This window comes from Bombina bombina, chromosome 11, assembly GCF_027579735.1.
Source record: "Bombina bombina isolate aBomBom1 chromosome 11, aBomBom1.pri, whole genome shotgun sequence".
In the NCBI taxonomy this organism is placed as follows: Eukaryota; Metazoa; Chordata; class Amphibia; order Anura; family Bombinatoridae; genus Bombina; species Bombina bombina.
In genome coordinates this window covers 36,516,362-36,531,487 of record NC_069509.1, presented here as the reverse complement: position 1 = coordinate 36,531,487, position 15,126 = coordinate 36,516,362, and the positions used below count along the sequence as shown (strand labels likewise).

The 15,126-nt window shown below is 38.6% G+C and overlaps 1 protein-coding gene across 1 annotated transcript; it reads left to right on the top strand.

Moving 5' to 3' along the window:
• Nucleotides 1–3,920: 3,920 nt before the first annotated feature.
• Nucleotides 3,921–14,333, top strand: LOC128642099 (nuclear factor 7, brain). Its single transcript, XM_053694759.1, has 9 exons — nucleotides 3,921–4,236; nucleotides 6,379–6,453; nucleotides 8,278–8,447; nucleotides 10,305–10,748; nucleotides 10,879–10,974; nucleotides 11,538–11,771; nucleotides 11,913–11,935; nucleotides 12,074–12,204; nucleotides 13,313–14,333. The coding sequence occupies exons 1-9, from the start codon at nucleotides 4,020–4,022 to the stop codon at nucleotides 13,849–13,851; spliced, it is 1,929 nt and encodes a 642-aa protein (XP_053550734.1). The 5' UTR covers nucleotides 3,921–4,019; the 3' UTR covers nucleotides 13,852–14,333.
• The last annotated feature ends 793 nt before the right edge of the window (nucleotides 14,334–15,126 follow it).

Sequence of the window (15,126 nt, the reverse complement as noted above, 5' to 3'; positions counted from 1 at the left end):
CTCTGTAGTGACCTGTAACACTCCCTCTTGTTCTGTTACCCAGTCTGTACCTCCCAGTGTACCTCTCCTTCAGAGCTGTGTGTAAGGTGTTTAGTGACACATGTGAGATACTCAGCTAGTCTGTACTCTCTCTGTAGTGACCTGTAACACTCCCTCTTGTTCTGTTGCCCTATCGTGGTTATTTTACCTGATCTCACACAAGATAACCCTGAAAACCTGGGCTGAGGACAAGATTGAAAACCAGTGTCATAGATCAAGGAATCTTCAATGGATAGAAAGGTCTAAAATGAAATGTGCATTTCAATTTGAAGACTGGTTTTCTGCAGCATACGCACATATCCTGTGAGGGCCTGTGCATAGGGCTGCACCCTGGTTATGTTTTCCTGCACACATATGAGTTACACATGCTGCAGAGTGTACAGGGAGGAACATGAATAGTACTACCCAGGTCTGCAAAGCATATTGCGCTTTGAACACCCTGCAGCATGTGTAACTCATAAGTGTGCAGGAAAACATGGCTGAGGTGACAACCCTACTCTGCACACCCTGCAGCATGTGTAACTCATAAGTGTGCAGGAAAACATGGCTGAGGTGACAACCCTACTCTGCACACCCTGCAGCATGTGTAACTCATAAGTGTGCAGGAAAACACGGCTGATGTGACAACCCTACTCTGCACACCCTGCAGCATGAGTCATTTATAAGTGGGCAGGAAAACATGGCTGATGTGACAACCCTACTCTGCACACGCTGCAGCATGTGTAACTCATAAGTGTGCAGGAAAACATGGCTGAGGTGACAGCCCTACTCTGCACACCCTGCAGCATGTGTAATTTATAAGTGGGCAGGAAAACACGGCTGAGGTGACAGCCCTAGCTGTGCGCCAGTATTCAGACACCACACCTCAGAGGGCCAGCACCAGCCGCTTGTAACAGAAGCATTTTTGCAATATATGTCCATCTCACATTGGAATGCACCCATGCACATTTTGTTTTTGAATGTTCTATCCCTTTTAACCCTTTCACAGCAGACATCCCAACTCTCCCTGAAGTTCAGGGAGTCTCCCTGATTGTAATAGCGGCTCCCTGATGCCAGCAAATGGAATGCAATCTCCCTGAATCTCCCAACTACCATGATCCAATGTGGCCCAAATACGGAAAAGTGTTTCTTTAAAGAATGCCTTAAGTTGCTGGGACGTTATAGAACCCCCAAAGCATGCATCAGTAACCAAAAAGCCCCCACTGATTCTAATAAAATAAAGCACAAATACTACCTTATTTACTGCACGTAATTAAACTTTGTATTCTAAAATATTTAAGCATTCAACAAGCGTACGATCACTGGAAAATAGGTTTGTTGTATGTGGTTGTGCAATAAAGCTACTTTTTTTTTTTTAATGTGACTTTAGTGAGAAGCTACTTTAATGATGAGTCTCTATCTTATTTAGGGTTTCAAGTTGTCCAATATATAACTGGGAGGGGGGGTGGCGCAGTAGCGGGTGAACCCACTTCCCTGAAATTAGTTTTTGCAGGTTGGGATGTCTGTGACAGGGGTAAAAAACAAGTGAGGGGAGCTGTGTGTATTTCAATACATAAATAATATGTGTTACCGTGACCTTTAAATGAGCTTCTCGTATTGGTTTCAAAATTCAATCATAATATATATTGCGCTGTGATAAGGTAAACAAATAGGTGAAAATTGGGTGAAAAATAGTGAAAATATGACTACAAGAGGTTAAAAAACAAAATATTTAATTGTTGCTATACAAAACAATATTGGACTAGATAATATATTCTGATAGGATAATAAATGGTAAAGAGCTCTATTACCTTGCGTATATTATATATTAAAATTCCTTAATCACAAGTTAAAATTGACAATAAATTCATGCTATAGTGTTCAAAGTATATGATAAAAACAGATTAAGTTAAAATAATTAACGTAGGAGGTGGAAATAAATGTTCATCTGATGAATTGCAAGTATCTTTTGATGTGACTTTAAATGTGACTTTTAGTTGGAAATGAAATTACTCACAGTTTGCTTGAAATAATTTTTCCAGGTGTCTGATTGGTTGAAACAGACAAGCCTTTATGTGAATAAAATAATTTTTCCTCTGTAGTTGAAACTTGTAGATAGAAATTGTAGATGAAGATAACAGCTACTGGATGGTAAAGATGCTGAAACTGTTTACCTAAACTGGGTTTGCAGGAGTTTCAGTTGTTGATAAAACTTGGTTCTGTATATTTAAACTGTTATCTAAGACTTGGTTTGCAGGAGTTTCAGTTGTTGGTTTGACTTAATTCTGTGACAGGGTCATAATGTCTACATCGGAATAACGTTCTGATGTCGACAAATTGAAACCCTGTGATCGTGCACGCAATCGCAAGATTTCAATTATGGGATTGGGTCAAGGGAGCGTCCCTATGACGCTAGGCACGCCCTCCAGACCGCAATCACATCCAGGAAGCGCCGTTGGCTTCAGGACAGCCAAACGGGCTATGACGTATTTCGTCCTAACGGCGCTAAAAGGTTAAACAAAATAATGTTAGGAATAGATGATAGACAATGATATTTAGTTGACTGCAGTTTGCAAAACTAAATGTAGTGGTCTAGATTAAAGGGACAGTCAACACTAGAGATAACATTATCCGATATTTAAAAATAAAAACCGAAGATCCGCCTGCACCATACCCCTTTTGTCTTGCCTACTTGCTTCTCCTAGTAATCACGCGCTTGCAATTTCTGACCGAGGATTGGAATCTGATTGGCTGATCATTTGAAGAAGAAGGTAGCTATGTAACGGTGGGGGAAGTTAGGCTGCCATATTTACATCATATTATAGAGTTTATCGACGTTGATTACTAGAAGCAAGTAGGCAAGACAAAAGGGGTATGGTGCAGGCGGATCTTCGGTTTTTATTTTTAAATATCGGATAATGTTATCTCTAGTGTTGACTGTCCCTTTAAAACAGGTTTGCATTTTCCACCCCTAAGGGATACCTGAACTATAACCCAGGTATAAATAACCAGCTGCTCTGTAACCATGGTTACTAACCAGCACACTCATGAGGTAATCCTGAAAACCTGGCCTGGTAGCAGATCCAGAGGACCCTGGTGTAAAATGTGTTTGTGTACAGAAGGTTGTAGGTGTCCAGTATTTCACCAAACAGTCCTGTAAAATCTATATAAAATCATATCACAGACATGTCCTTTTGTAAGTCCCCCCAATTGTCAGCTACACTTTAAAAACATCCTATGCATAAAAATATAGCCCAGAAACAAGTGACTGTGCATGTGCTGCTGGTGGCTTAGGAGGGTGCTAAAAACTGCTGTGTGCACTGTGTAAGTGACCAGTATCTGACAACACTGTAGGTGCCAGGGTATACTGACGTATTTGTGGAAGAATGGCAAGAAGACTTGAGCCTTGGCTATATACATAATCCACAGTATATTTGCAATAGCTCCTTAGCCCATACAGCATATTTAGTTTATTGAGAGATAAGCCCCCACCCAGCTATCAAGTAAAACAGACTGTATAGCTATACTGGCTACAATAAATAAAGACAAAAACAGGTACAGCAGATTGAAACAGATGAATTACAAAATGACCCTACAGGGTTTACAATCTATAATGTATGTTTATTAGTTTTTTCCGTGCACCACTGTATTAATCTAGAATAGTCATCATGGCCGCCATATACTCAGGGCATGCATTGTTCACTTCTATCACAGTAGCGCGCCCTAACAAAGGCCTGGCAGTGCTAAAGCGGGAACTAGGAGTCACCGCCCACCACATCGAGAGCGCGCGCACTGGTCTACCAATCAGAGTACGCTGTGGACACTCTACAACGCCCATTGCTTCCTTCGCGCAGGCGCACTCGTGCGCACACGGGTATTTCTTTCGCTGACGCAGCCCTTGTTCTCTCCATTTTGTCCGTGTCCGCTGTGAGATAGACGTGGTGCACTTCGCTCCCGTGGTCTTCTTGTGCGCACTGCCGTAATCTCTCTAGTAATCAGCTATGGCTTCTGTCGCTAACCCCGCAACCACCGAATCCGACAAGAACGACACCCTGACCGGAGAGGAGGCCGACAGTAACCCCGACGAGTCAGCACTTGGCGAGGATGAGGAGGACGAAAACGACGATGATGGCGGCGAAGACGAGGAGGATGAAGACGAGGCCGAGACGGTGAAGGTCGGGAACAAGTACACGTGCAAGCGGTCGGACGGGACTCTCCGTGAGTATTGCTAAGCGCATTAATTATATTTAATTATTTTTTATCAAAACTGAGTTTAATAAACACCGACTATTTGTAACACGTGCAACAATGGCGGCCGCTAGTCTCCTTAGACTGCGCAGATTGCATCTGATTGGCTAAAGCCTTGCGCAACATTGCGCATGCGCATGAGCCTAATCGCATCGCCTATGTGCACAACCTGCTTAAAGGGACAGTAAACCTACAATATAATGCTATATAATTCTGTAGTATGTGCACAATCATATAACATCTTAGCGCAAACGTTAGGCAACATAATATTGCAGCGTAAATTTGATTATAAAATTATTTTTTCTGGGCGCATCTGATAGCGGGAGCGAGCTACGTTGTGTAGCCGGGCTGTGACTAGACGGCTGCTCAGATGCACTCAGTAGAGCACGTGCACAATCCTTTTAAAATCACATGTTAGCTGCAATATGATGTTGCCCTAAGAATGCTATGTACGATTAATTTGTTAATAAACGTATCAAATCAGTTAAAGGGAAATAAAACAAATTATTTCATTCAGATCCTGCTTTTCAAACAAACTTTAACATTTGCATTTATATTTCTATTTTGCTGTCCTTTGTTGAAAATTATATTTAGGCTCAGAAGTTGCTGATTGGTGGCTGCACAGCTGCTAAGAGAATTAGTTAAAAATCTGAATCGTGAAATAAAAAATCTTAAATCGTCTAATTGTATGTGACAAATGTAGAACACTACTAGCAATACATGAAACCACACATTTGTCTTTCATGATTCAGACTATTTTAAACCACTTGATTTACTTCTTATTGATATCCTTTTGTTGAAGGAGCAGCAATGCACTACTGGTTTGTAACTGAACACATGGATGAGCCAATGAAAATCTGTATATACCTGCAGACAAATTCAACAGCTAGATCCTATGTTCTTGCGGCTCCTGAGCTTGACAAGATAAACCTTTCTTACTTGCAAATTTATACTGCACTGCCTCGCCATTAACCCTTTCTTTTTTGTTTCTGAATTGTAAAACTAAACCCCCTCCCCCCCACACACATTTCCTTCTATAGCTGTATCTATTGTTCTTTTGGTAGAATGCAAACAATGCATAGTGATTATCTGATGGTGCCTGTGTCTAAACACTGATAAGGGGGGTGAAGTTGGCTGCTCCAGACAGCTTAGCTATGTAATTATTTTTGCTTATTTTTGAAAATTATTTTAATACTTGCAAGCAATTTTTAAACACACTTTTTTGCAATCAATTAATTAGCCTTTTGATATGCACAAATCGCAATCTGTCCCTTTTTTTTAATATGTAGTCAGTATTTTAGGGCTAGTAGTAGTCCTTTATGGGTGTTAAATGCACAAGTGGGGTGCCATTACATATACATGCTTTATCTTATGTCTGCCGGTAAACCACACCAGTACTTGATAAGACAATGGAAGATTAATATTTTATTACCTACTTGCAAAACATTTAATACAATCCAGCAGGTAAAGTGAATAATTGGGGAGAAATTTAAACTGTCCCTTTAAAATTACATGTACTATTGGAATTGTACAAGTTCAATTTTTATTTTCCTATACCCTTTTAAAGGGATATGCAATCCAAATGTTCTTTCATGATTTAGAGCGCATGCACCTTTCTAATTTACACCTATTGTCTATTTTTCATTGTTCACTAGACATTTTTATTTGAAAAGCAGGAATGAAAGCTTAGAAGCTGGCACATTTGTTCAGAACCCTAGGTAGCGCCTAATGTCTGATTACATTTAGCCACCAATCAGCAAACACTACCCAGGTGCTAAATGCTCAACTCAAAGCTTTACATTCCTGCTTTTAAATGGATGCCAAGAGAACAGACAAATTAGAAAGTTGCTTAAAATTGTCTGCTCTATCTGAATCCTAAATGGGGAAAATGTGGGTTTCATTGTTTTAAAGATAAAACTACTGGTATGGGTGACTATGGGGTAGTTTGTAAAAAAAACCAAAAAAAAAACAAAACTTTGTAAATCTGAAGGCATTAATTAGCATTACAAATGGGAAACGCATTTTACGGTACTGTCTATTTAACACATTCTCTAGTTGTAATGAAATTATTAGTTCATCTGAAATTTAAATATTTATTTTTTTGTCTTCCAGATGAAGCAGAGATTGTGAAGACCCGAATTAACAAACAGGCTGGACGGGAAGAGTACTATGTACATTATGTAGGCTGTGAGTATTGAATTAGACATAACTTGTTTTTATGTTAAATCTGTACATATCACTAAACAGGTACTCGGATATATAGATTTTGCTTAGTCTTTGTAATATGGTGATGCTCTGAACGGCTCTGTAGCTTGAGCTTGGAAGCAAGTTGTATGATTAATGCTGCTGTGTCTGTCTGCTCAGTGGAGGGGTGCTGTGCCTTTTTAAATATACAGAGCCAGAAGTAGTGTTCAGTATTCGAGTCTACTTCATAGCCTCACGTCACATCCTCTCCCATGCTCCTTGTGTACCCAGCAAAGTAGCATTGATCAGTTTTAAGATGTCTCTCTGGTATTAAACTAAAATAAGGGGTATGCATAATATCAAAGCATACTAAGCTTTTTAAAACAATCTAGTTCGCAAGCAACTTGTGACTTAATTTAACGGTGTCTACTTGGGATGAAGCGGTTTTTTTCCCCTTGACACTATTAAAGGCTTGTTGGCTTTATGGTTTCCCACAACGTGACATATTTGGTTTTACTCATTTTTTATATATTTTACGTTTTATGTAAAACCATTGATGTGTAAATTTTGGAACATTGTAAAATGTTAAAGTGGAAAGCTGGATTTAATAAAATTTTTGCAAAAGTTATGCAAGTCCATGTAGCTGAACTAAAGCGTTTTCTGCTACTGGTATATTAATGCAGTCCCCTCGTTTGTTTGTTTGTTTTTTACTGCTTATACTCTGGTGTTTTTTTTTTAGGTCTGAGCTTGTGCAGTGTAGTTCCTTTTTTTTTTTTTTTTTTTTTTTTTTAGATCTGTGGAGCAGTGATCTCCAAAAGTTAATTTGTTGAAGTGTTTTCACTGTTTGGGTGTATGAGAAAATCTAATAGTGAAAACGGGATTGCTACTGCAAGCCCACTCCCCTCCAAATTCTGTAAAAAAAAAATAAATCTGAACTTGTGCAGTGTAGTTCCTTTTTTTTTTTTTTTTTTTTTTTTTTTTAGATCTGTGGAGCAGTGATCTCTGAAAGTTAATTTGTTTTCACTGTTTGGGTATAGGAGAAAATCTGCTAGAGTGAAAACAGGATTGCTACGGCCCCTACAAATTCTGAATGTGCCTTTTTTAAATTGGCTGAATTTGTCACAGTAGATCAGGGGTGTCAAACTGGCATTTTAAAAAATAAAACATTTGCAAATCAATTTAATATTGCTATAGAATATAACCTTTAAAAGACAATCAATGCAATTCAAACAAAGCAATGGCAAGATATGTAGGTGGTGTGCAGCCTTGCATGAGTTGCACTTATATGGAAAATGGCCCACGACTCATGAGTTTGACACCCCTGCTGTAGATCCTTCCCCAGGGTTGTATCTATAAAAACGGTGATGGGCATCTTGTGTAATTTTTAACTGTACCTTAGTACTTTGGTGACATAGCTAAAGTACAATCACCTTTATTTTCTATTTCACTTTTTTAAAAGCAAACACAAAGCTGTATATTCAGTTTTGACTTTGCTGACTCTGGTCTCTAGTAATCAATACAGCTTGTCTTGCTGTGTTCATCAGAACATAAAAAAAATAGTCCCCTCAAATCGTTGTCCGATTGCATAACTTCTTATGCAGGTGTGCTTCAAAGTAGAATGTGGAATTGTTGCTTTTGTATATACAGTACATAGATCACGCTCGTAATGTACCTCATTATGCTCTGTGCCAAGTTGCATCCATTTCCCTCCAGTCTGCAGCAGTTGGGGTATGGTAAGTGAGTGCTGCCTGGTCTTCCAATGTCCCACTTTATTCACTTCATTCTGGTTTCCTGTGAATATATATTGTAAGCTCACTTTTTCTGCAGTGACTCGTCGCCAGAACGAATGGGTGGACAAAACTCGCTTGGTGTTGTCCAAACCTTCAAAAGATGCAATTGAAACGAACGGAGACGACCAGGAGATGAAAGACGTTTCTGAACAGGATTCAAAGACCCCACAAAAGAGAAAAGCAGAGGACCCGGAGCCAGAATCAAAGGTAACCAGGTTCAGTCTTTCAGGTCCTTTTCTGTCAGCTTTCGTCGTACAGTTTTAATTTGCCAGGGGTTGTTGTACAGCTTACGTCTGCGGTCAGCTCTCTAAAGTTTTAGTCTGTTTCTTTTAGTCAAAATTCTCAAAGGGTTCTTTAAGATCAATATTTTCTGATCTTCTGCCAAACTATTTTTTTTTTTTTCTCATCTCTACAGATTCCTCTTGCATTATAGAATCTGTTTATCCTTGATGTCTTTTTTGTTCATGGTTTTCCATTGTTCCCTTTATTTTCAATATGTATATCCAAATAAATTATTCAATAGCTTTTTGCGAGCACGTGGCCTTTTCATCGTTCGAGTAGATACACTTTTTTATTAAAACAAATCCTTATTTTTAATACCTAGTGTCGCTGCAACTAACAAACCATAGCTGTCTTAAACAAGATTGTGCTTACAACTGTTCTTGCACATTTGATTTGTTAATCTTCTTCTCTGAGCTGTAGCGGCTTCCCCATGCCATCTTTTCAGATGAAAGACTTGTAGTGCCCCTTAATAAGCATGTTGATTTGAAGGTTCAAATATCACTCTTAATCTTCCAGAAAAACTCCGTTTTATACAACCTACATGGTAAGTGGTTCAGCTGCTCTTATAAGGAGGTATAGAAAAGTTACCGCTCAACACAAAACAGGTACTCATCAGAAGAAACATACTATTTCCTATATCTAACATGTTGCTAAATAAAACTTGCCACTTGAGGTATTGAAGTACCCTAAAGTGAACTTTCTTGAGTTACCAATCTGTTAGCAAAGTGAGTCTTATTCACCATATTCTACTGGTTTTGAGACCAAACCCAGGAGATTGTTCTTTGAAGAGGCTGGGATTTCATATCTACTATGGTTTCATTTTTTTTTTCTTAACTTAATTAACCAGCACAATTTAGCTGCTTTGGGTCCGCATTAGCCATGATCTTTTAATTATCTATAGTTTCTAACGCTATATCTCTTGGTCATCTTTATTTACTATTCTTTGACTACTTCTGTTCAAAAAAGAAAATTATTTGGCAGTGTTACTATTTTTTTAACTTTTTTTCTGACTAGACATTCATGTACATGACTTGTAAAGAAAACTGTAGGAAGAGTAGTTTTTACAATCCTTTTGTTACACAGGCCTTTCTGATTAAATTTAAACAGCTTTGAAAAAGTTTACCTTAAACTTCTGCTTGTAGTTCAAAGGTTTTTAAAATCTTCTCTTGATGGTAGATCAATCTCTTAACTTCCGGAGGGCATTGAGAGAAATTCATATGTAGTAGTTGTACACCTATTTTTATTTTTTTGGGTACGTAAACCTGAAGTGCAACAAATCCTCTGACAGTCTTAAGGATAAATTGATACTTGATACCCGGTTTTCTGTTACAGAAGAGGAGCTACTGTTTTTTTTTTTGTTTTTTTGTCTATCTATATAAAACGTTATATCTAGACTGATCTACGGGTATGCTCACATGGCTGATCTGGCGGTATTGGAGATGCCGTGTAACCTAAAGATGTCCTGCGTCCTGTGGCTTAAACATTTGCGTTCATATGTATATCTAATGATTTATTTACCTGAACATCAAATAACAGTGCATAAAGTATATTTACAAAATTATTAAACCCAATAGTTTGTATTTACTGCACAATATCTAAACTTTTTTTTCCATTTGTTTTGAAGATTTGTTCATAGGTTAAACATCTACAGGTAAAGTATTTAAGATGTTTAAAAGTTCTTGCATTTATGCGAAGATATCAACTTACAAAAAACACACTTATTCTAGTAAGGAAACTTGTTAAACAAATCTTCTGCTCACATTTTTCTTTTCCTCTTTTCAGAAAGCAAAGGTTGAGGTTACTGAAGCAGTTTCAAACTCTGGACCAGGAGGTGACTTTGCTGAAGAGCTTACTTGTCCACTTTGCGTTGAACTCTTCAAAGATCCTGTTATGGTGGAGTGTGGTCACAACTTCTGCCGAAACTGCATTGACAAGGCCTGGAATGGGCAGACCACATTGTCATGTCCAGAATGTAAAGAGTCCATATCTGACCACAAATACACCACTAACAGGGCCCTGGCTAATCTGGTCAAGAAGGCTGCTGGCACCCCTGCAACTCCTGTAGAGAAGAAATCCCGTCCACTTGAAAACTGCCCTGTGCACGATGAGAGGCTGAAGCTGTACTGCAAGGATGATGGTGCCCTTGGATGTGTTATTTGTCGAGATTCTCTTAAGCATGCATGCCATAACTTCCTGCCTATCTTGGATGCTGTGGGTGTGTACAGGGTGAGTGCTTGTAGTCTCAAACACATTTTAACTGGTGTAATAAAATTTAGCCAGCCTTATAGTTTCTGTTAATTTTCTCTTTTTTATATATTATATTTATTTTTATTTCCCCCCCCCCCCCCCCTTGTAGGAAGAGCTGACTGCTATTGTGTCCCCACTAGAAGCTTCTCTGAAAGTTATTGAGCAGCTGACTAGTCAGCAGAATGAAAAGATTGAACAGCACAAGGTAAGTTGTCCAAAGCTCATAAATAGTGAGATAAGAATCACTGACAAACTTCCATATCCAGTTTTCTCCAGCAGATTTTAATGGCCACTTGGCTAAAGTTTAATTTAACATTGAGCTAATGTAAATGATTTGCAAAAAAATGAGGGACCTAAATTATAAAAAAAAAAATTAATCCAGAGCAAAAATTGCATATTGGACTGCTGCCCTCACCCAGCTGCTTAATTTCCACTATGATGAGCACAATGTTATCTATATGGCCCACGTGAACAAACTGTACATGTTGGGTTTTCACAGCCAGACTGAGATAAGAGGGGCTTCATTCTTATAATTTAGCCTATAAGCCTTCCTAGGGGTTAGCCTTTAACAAAAATACCAAGACAAAAAAAGCAAAATGTAAAGTTTACAATTACACATGTCTGAATCATAAAGTTTAATTGGGACTTTACTGTCCCTTTTAAACTCTATGTACTGCAGCATGCATGTTTGTCTGCTGTACTGTAGAAAATGAAGCCTTCCTTGCATATGTAGCTAAAGTGCGTTATCCCCTTTTTATCTGTCCTTAGACCAATGTGTCAGAGTATAAGCAGCATGTAGTGTCAGAGTTTGAAAAGGTACACAAGTTCTTGAAGGTGCGTGAGGAGAAGCTGTTGGAGCAGCTGAAGGAACAGGGAGATAGTTTGCTGAAGGAAATGGAGCAGAACTTGATCAAGATGCAGGAAAAACGAGACAACATCAAGCAGACAATCTCTGTGGCTGAGGACCGAGTGAATGACAAGGACGCCATCTCGTTCCTCACTGTGAGTAGCTTAATTCTTTCCCAGTAGCAATTTATTTTTGCATTGCCCTTAGGAAAATGCAAATGTTACCTTAAATTTAAAGCCATATTAAAAAAGTGGTGCTTGTGAGATTAACTTTTTTTTTCTTTTTTTTTAATACAGGATATCAAAAACTTCATTGACAAGTAAGTAAAACCTTTTGTATAAATCATTGGTACACTCGCTGCTTGTATGTCTAGATTTTTTTCATTGTTTTTGAGAGAGGGTGAGAGTCGAAGCATTGGCTGTATATTGAAAATCAAATTCTTAATTTCAACTCTTAGGTGCCAGGAACAGCAGAAGGAAGTGGTGTCATCTGGTAATACTCTACTTTCTAAAGACCTGTGCCAAGGAACATTTAAGGGACCCATCCAATATATCATTTGGAAGGAAATGAAATCCTTCATTGTTCCATGTAAGTGTCCGTTCCCTTGAATGTTAGCACCTATTGTATGTAGCAGTAAGTTTCACTTAAGAGATTCTACTTCATAGTGAGTTTATCTGGATTTTGACCAGTGCTAAATACTGTGCTGCCAACAAATACCATTAATCTCTTCACTACCAGGAATTCCATGAAACAACTTACAAATTCAGTAGTTTGGGCATTTTTGCTATCCATTTAAACATGGAGACTTTTTTCGGTATCTAAAAAAAAAAATTAGGCATCAATGTGAGCCAAAATGAAAGTATATGTGCAGCTAGCTCCCAGGAGTGCATTGTTCCTGAGCCTACTTTTTGACAAGATATTGTGAGAGTATTAAGTAAATTATACTAAATTGGAAAGTTTAACATTGCATTCTGATACTACATCATTAAGTTCAATTTTGACTTGGTTGGAAGCTGATAGTTTATACTATTTAAAGCAGACATTTTAACAAACGTAGTGACACTTGTGTCAAGCTGGTTGTTTCAACACCAGGATATTTTCCCTATTATGAGTTTGTTTCTCTGAGCTAATTCACAAGCCTAGCCCCTGACCATTTTGTAACTCACTTTTTATGCAATTTAGTGTCCACTGTATACAAAGTCTACTCTGCTTAAAGGACTAGTAGATTTGCATAAATGCATTCTGGACAAGGTCTAAACTTCAAATGAGTGGGGGATTCTGACAAATTTCAGTTATGTCAGTTACCCCTGTATCACGTGACTGAATATTTTGCCGTCATTCTCAACATTGTCAGATCCATTTTAAATATTGCCGCCTCAGCACTTTCGATCATCTAGGCCTCAGTCTGAATTTCAAATGAGTAGGTTTGTTTCTGACAAATTTCGGTTATGCCTTTTCCCACTCCTGTATCATGACAGACATTAGCCAATCACAAATGCATATATATTTTCTGACTTCTTGCACATGCTCAGTAGGAGCTGGTGACTCGGTGTATCAAATAGAAGACCACAAATTTTGTTAATGGAAGTACATTGGGAAGTTGTTTAAATTGCATGCTCTATCTGAATTTTTTTTTTTTTTTTTTTAATTCTAACTTGTGTCCCTTTTAAAGAATTCATGTTTTCTTCCTCTGCAGATCTGTCTCCAATGATGCTAGATCCAAGCACTGCTCACCCAAACTTGCTTCTGTCTGATGGGCTGACCAGTGTTAAGTACGGAGATGCCAAGCTCCCACTCCCTGACAACCCAAAACGTTTCAGCCAGTGTATTCTTGTTCTGGGATCTCAAGGCTTTGATTCAGGACGTCACTACTGGGAAGTGGAAGTCGGCGACAAGACTGCCTGGGACGTTGGCATGGCCAGCGAATCCAGTAATCGCAAGGGAAAGATCAAGCTCAACCCCAAGAATGGCTACTGGGCAATCTGGCTTAGGAATGGCAATGCCTACAAGGCCCTAGAATCTCCATCAAAGTCGCTAGTCTTGGCCTCAAACCCCAAGAGAATTGGTGTTTATGTAGATTATGAGGGAGGTCAGATCTCATTCTACAACGCAGATAACATGACCTCCATTTACACTTTCAATGCCACCTTTACAGAGAAGCTGTATCCATACCTATCCCCATTCTTGCACGATTCTGGGAGAAACTCAGAACCCCTGCGCCTCGTCCACAACTAATGGGTCACTAGTTCAGTAGTGGTCACAGGGTAACTGAGTGGGAACCCAGTTTTTAAAACTAATTCCTGGCAGTCCTCTGAAATGCATCTTGTTACATTCTGAAGTTTATATGTAACTGTGAAAGCTCCTGTGATAAGCATCTATTGTTTAATGTTTAGCTGCTATATAAGCATTCAGCCATGAGTGCAGCTTTACTGTTAATTTCACATTTTCTTTTACAGTTTCCCTGTGATGGCTGCACATTGTGCGCTATGTTCTAATGCGGTTAACCTGTAATGCACTAGTCTCAGTGAGGGTTTCTTTATAAGCAGCTTTCCTCTTGTGATGCTGAGGGGAACACATTAGTTGCAGTTTCAAGTTCTGTTGAATATTTTTTTTATCTTTGTGAATTTTTGATAGTATGTATATTTCATAGGCTTTTGCCTTTGTTATGAATAACAGCCACAACTCATTTTATTTTGGAAATAAAAGGTGGCAAAACATCTCTGTGCACATCTTTCATTTATTCCCAGTTTCAAAAATGTCACATCTTAAGATGCATGGTTATGAACTAGAAAGGGACATAGTAAATGTAATGCTCTAAAGCTAATTTCTTCAAATGATGGGTCAGGAACCATTACTGGGTGACGATTGTGTGTGGTGGCTTACAAGACAGGTTTGACTACAATTGGGTATAAAGTACATATATTAATCACTTTGCCAAAAATTGCAGCTTTTTCTTTTATAAAAGTCCTTTTCTGACCAAGCATAAAAATAGGGTCACAAAGGTATGTGGTAGTATTACACCATGCGCCAGTCAGCACCAATACCACTCAAGCCACTATAATGGAGGCCGTTCCATTTTACAATAGGACACCCACTGATGTAGGCATAAGATTTTAAATTTAGGTGATCTTAATTACCTCATCACACAACACCTTAAGAGCAGAGTACTCATAATCCCATACCAGTCATTAGCACTACTATTAAAAACAAATAGCACTTGTCGTGACTACACTGAAATGTTGCATATATTGATAGAACGAGAAATCACTCAATTACACCATTGCTGATGACCCTGCCATTCAAAGAAATTTACACCAGGGGAAAGAAAATTGTTACAGATTTTAAATTACAATCCCAATATAGTAATACCAGCAGATAAAAGGATGGGCCATAGTTGTACTCAACGAAACACTACAGATCTGAGGCCCTCGCCCAACTCTGACAGTAAGACCTACCAAAGATTGACATTCAACCCTGCAAAAAAAACCTCAAAAGTAACTGCACACTTCA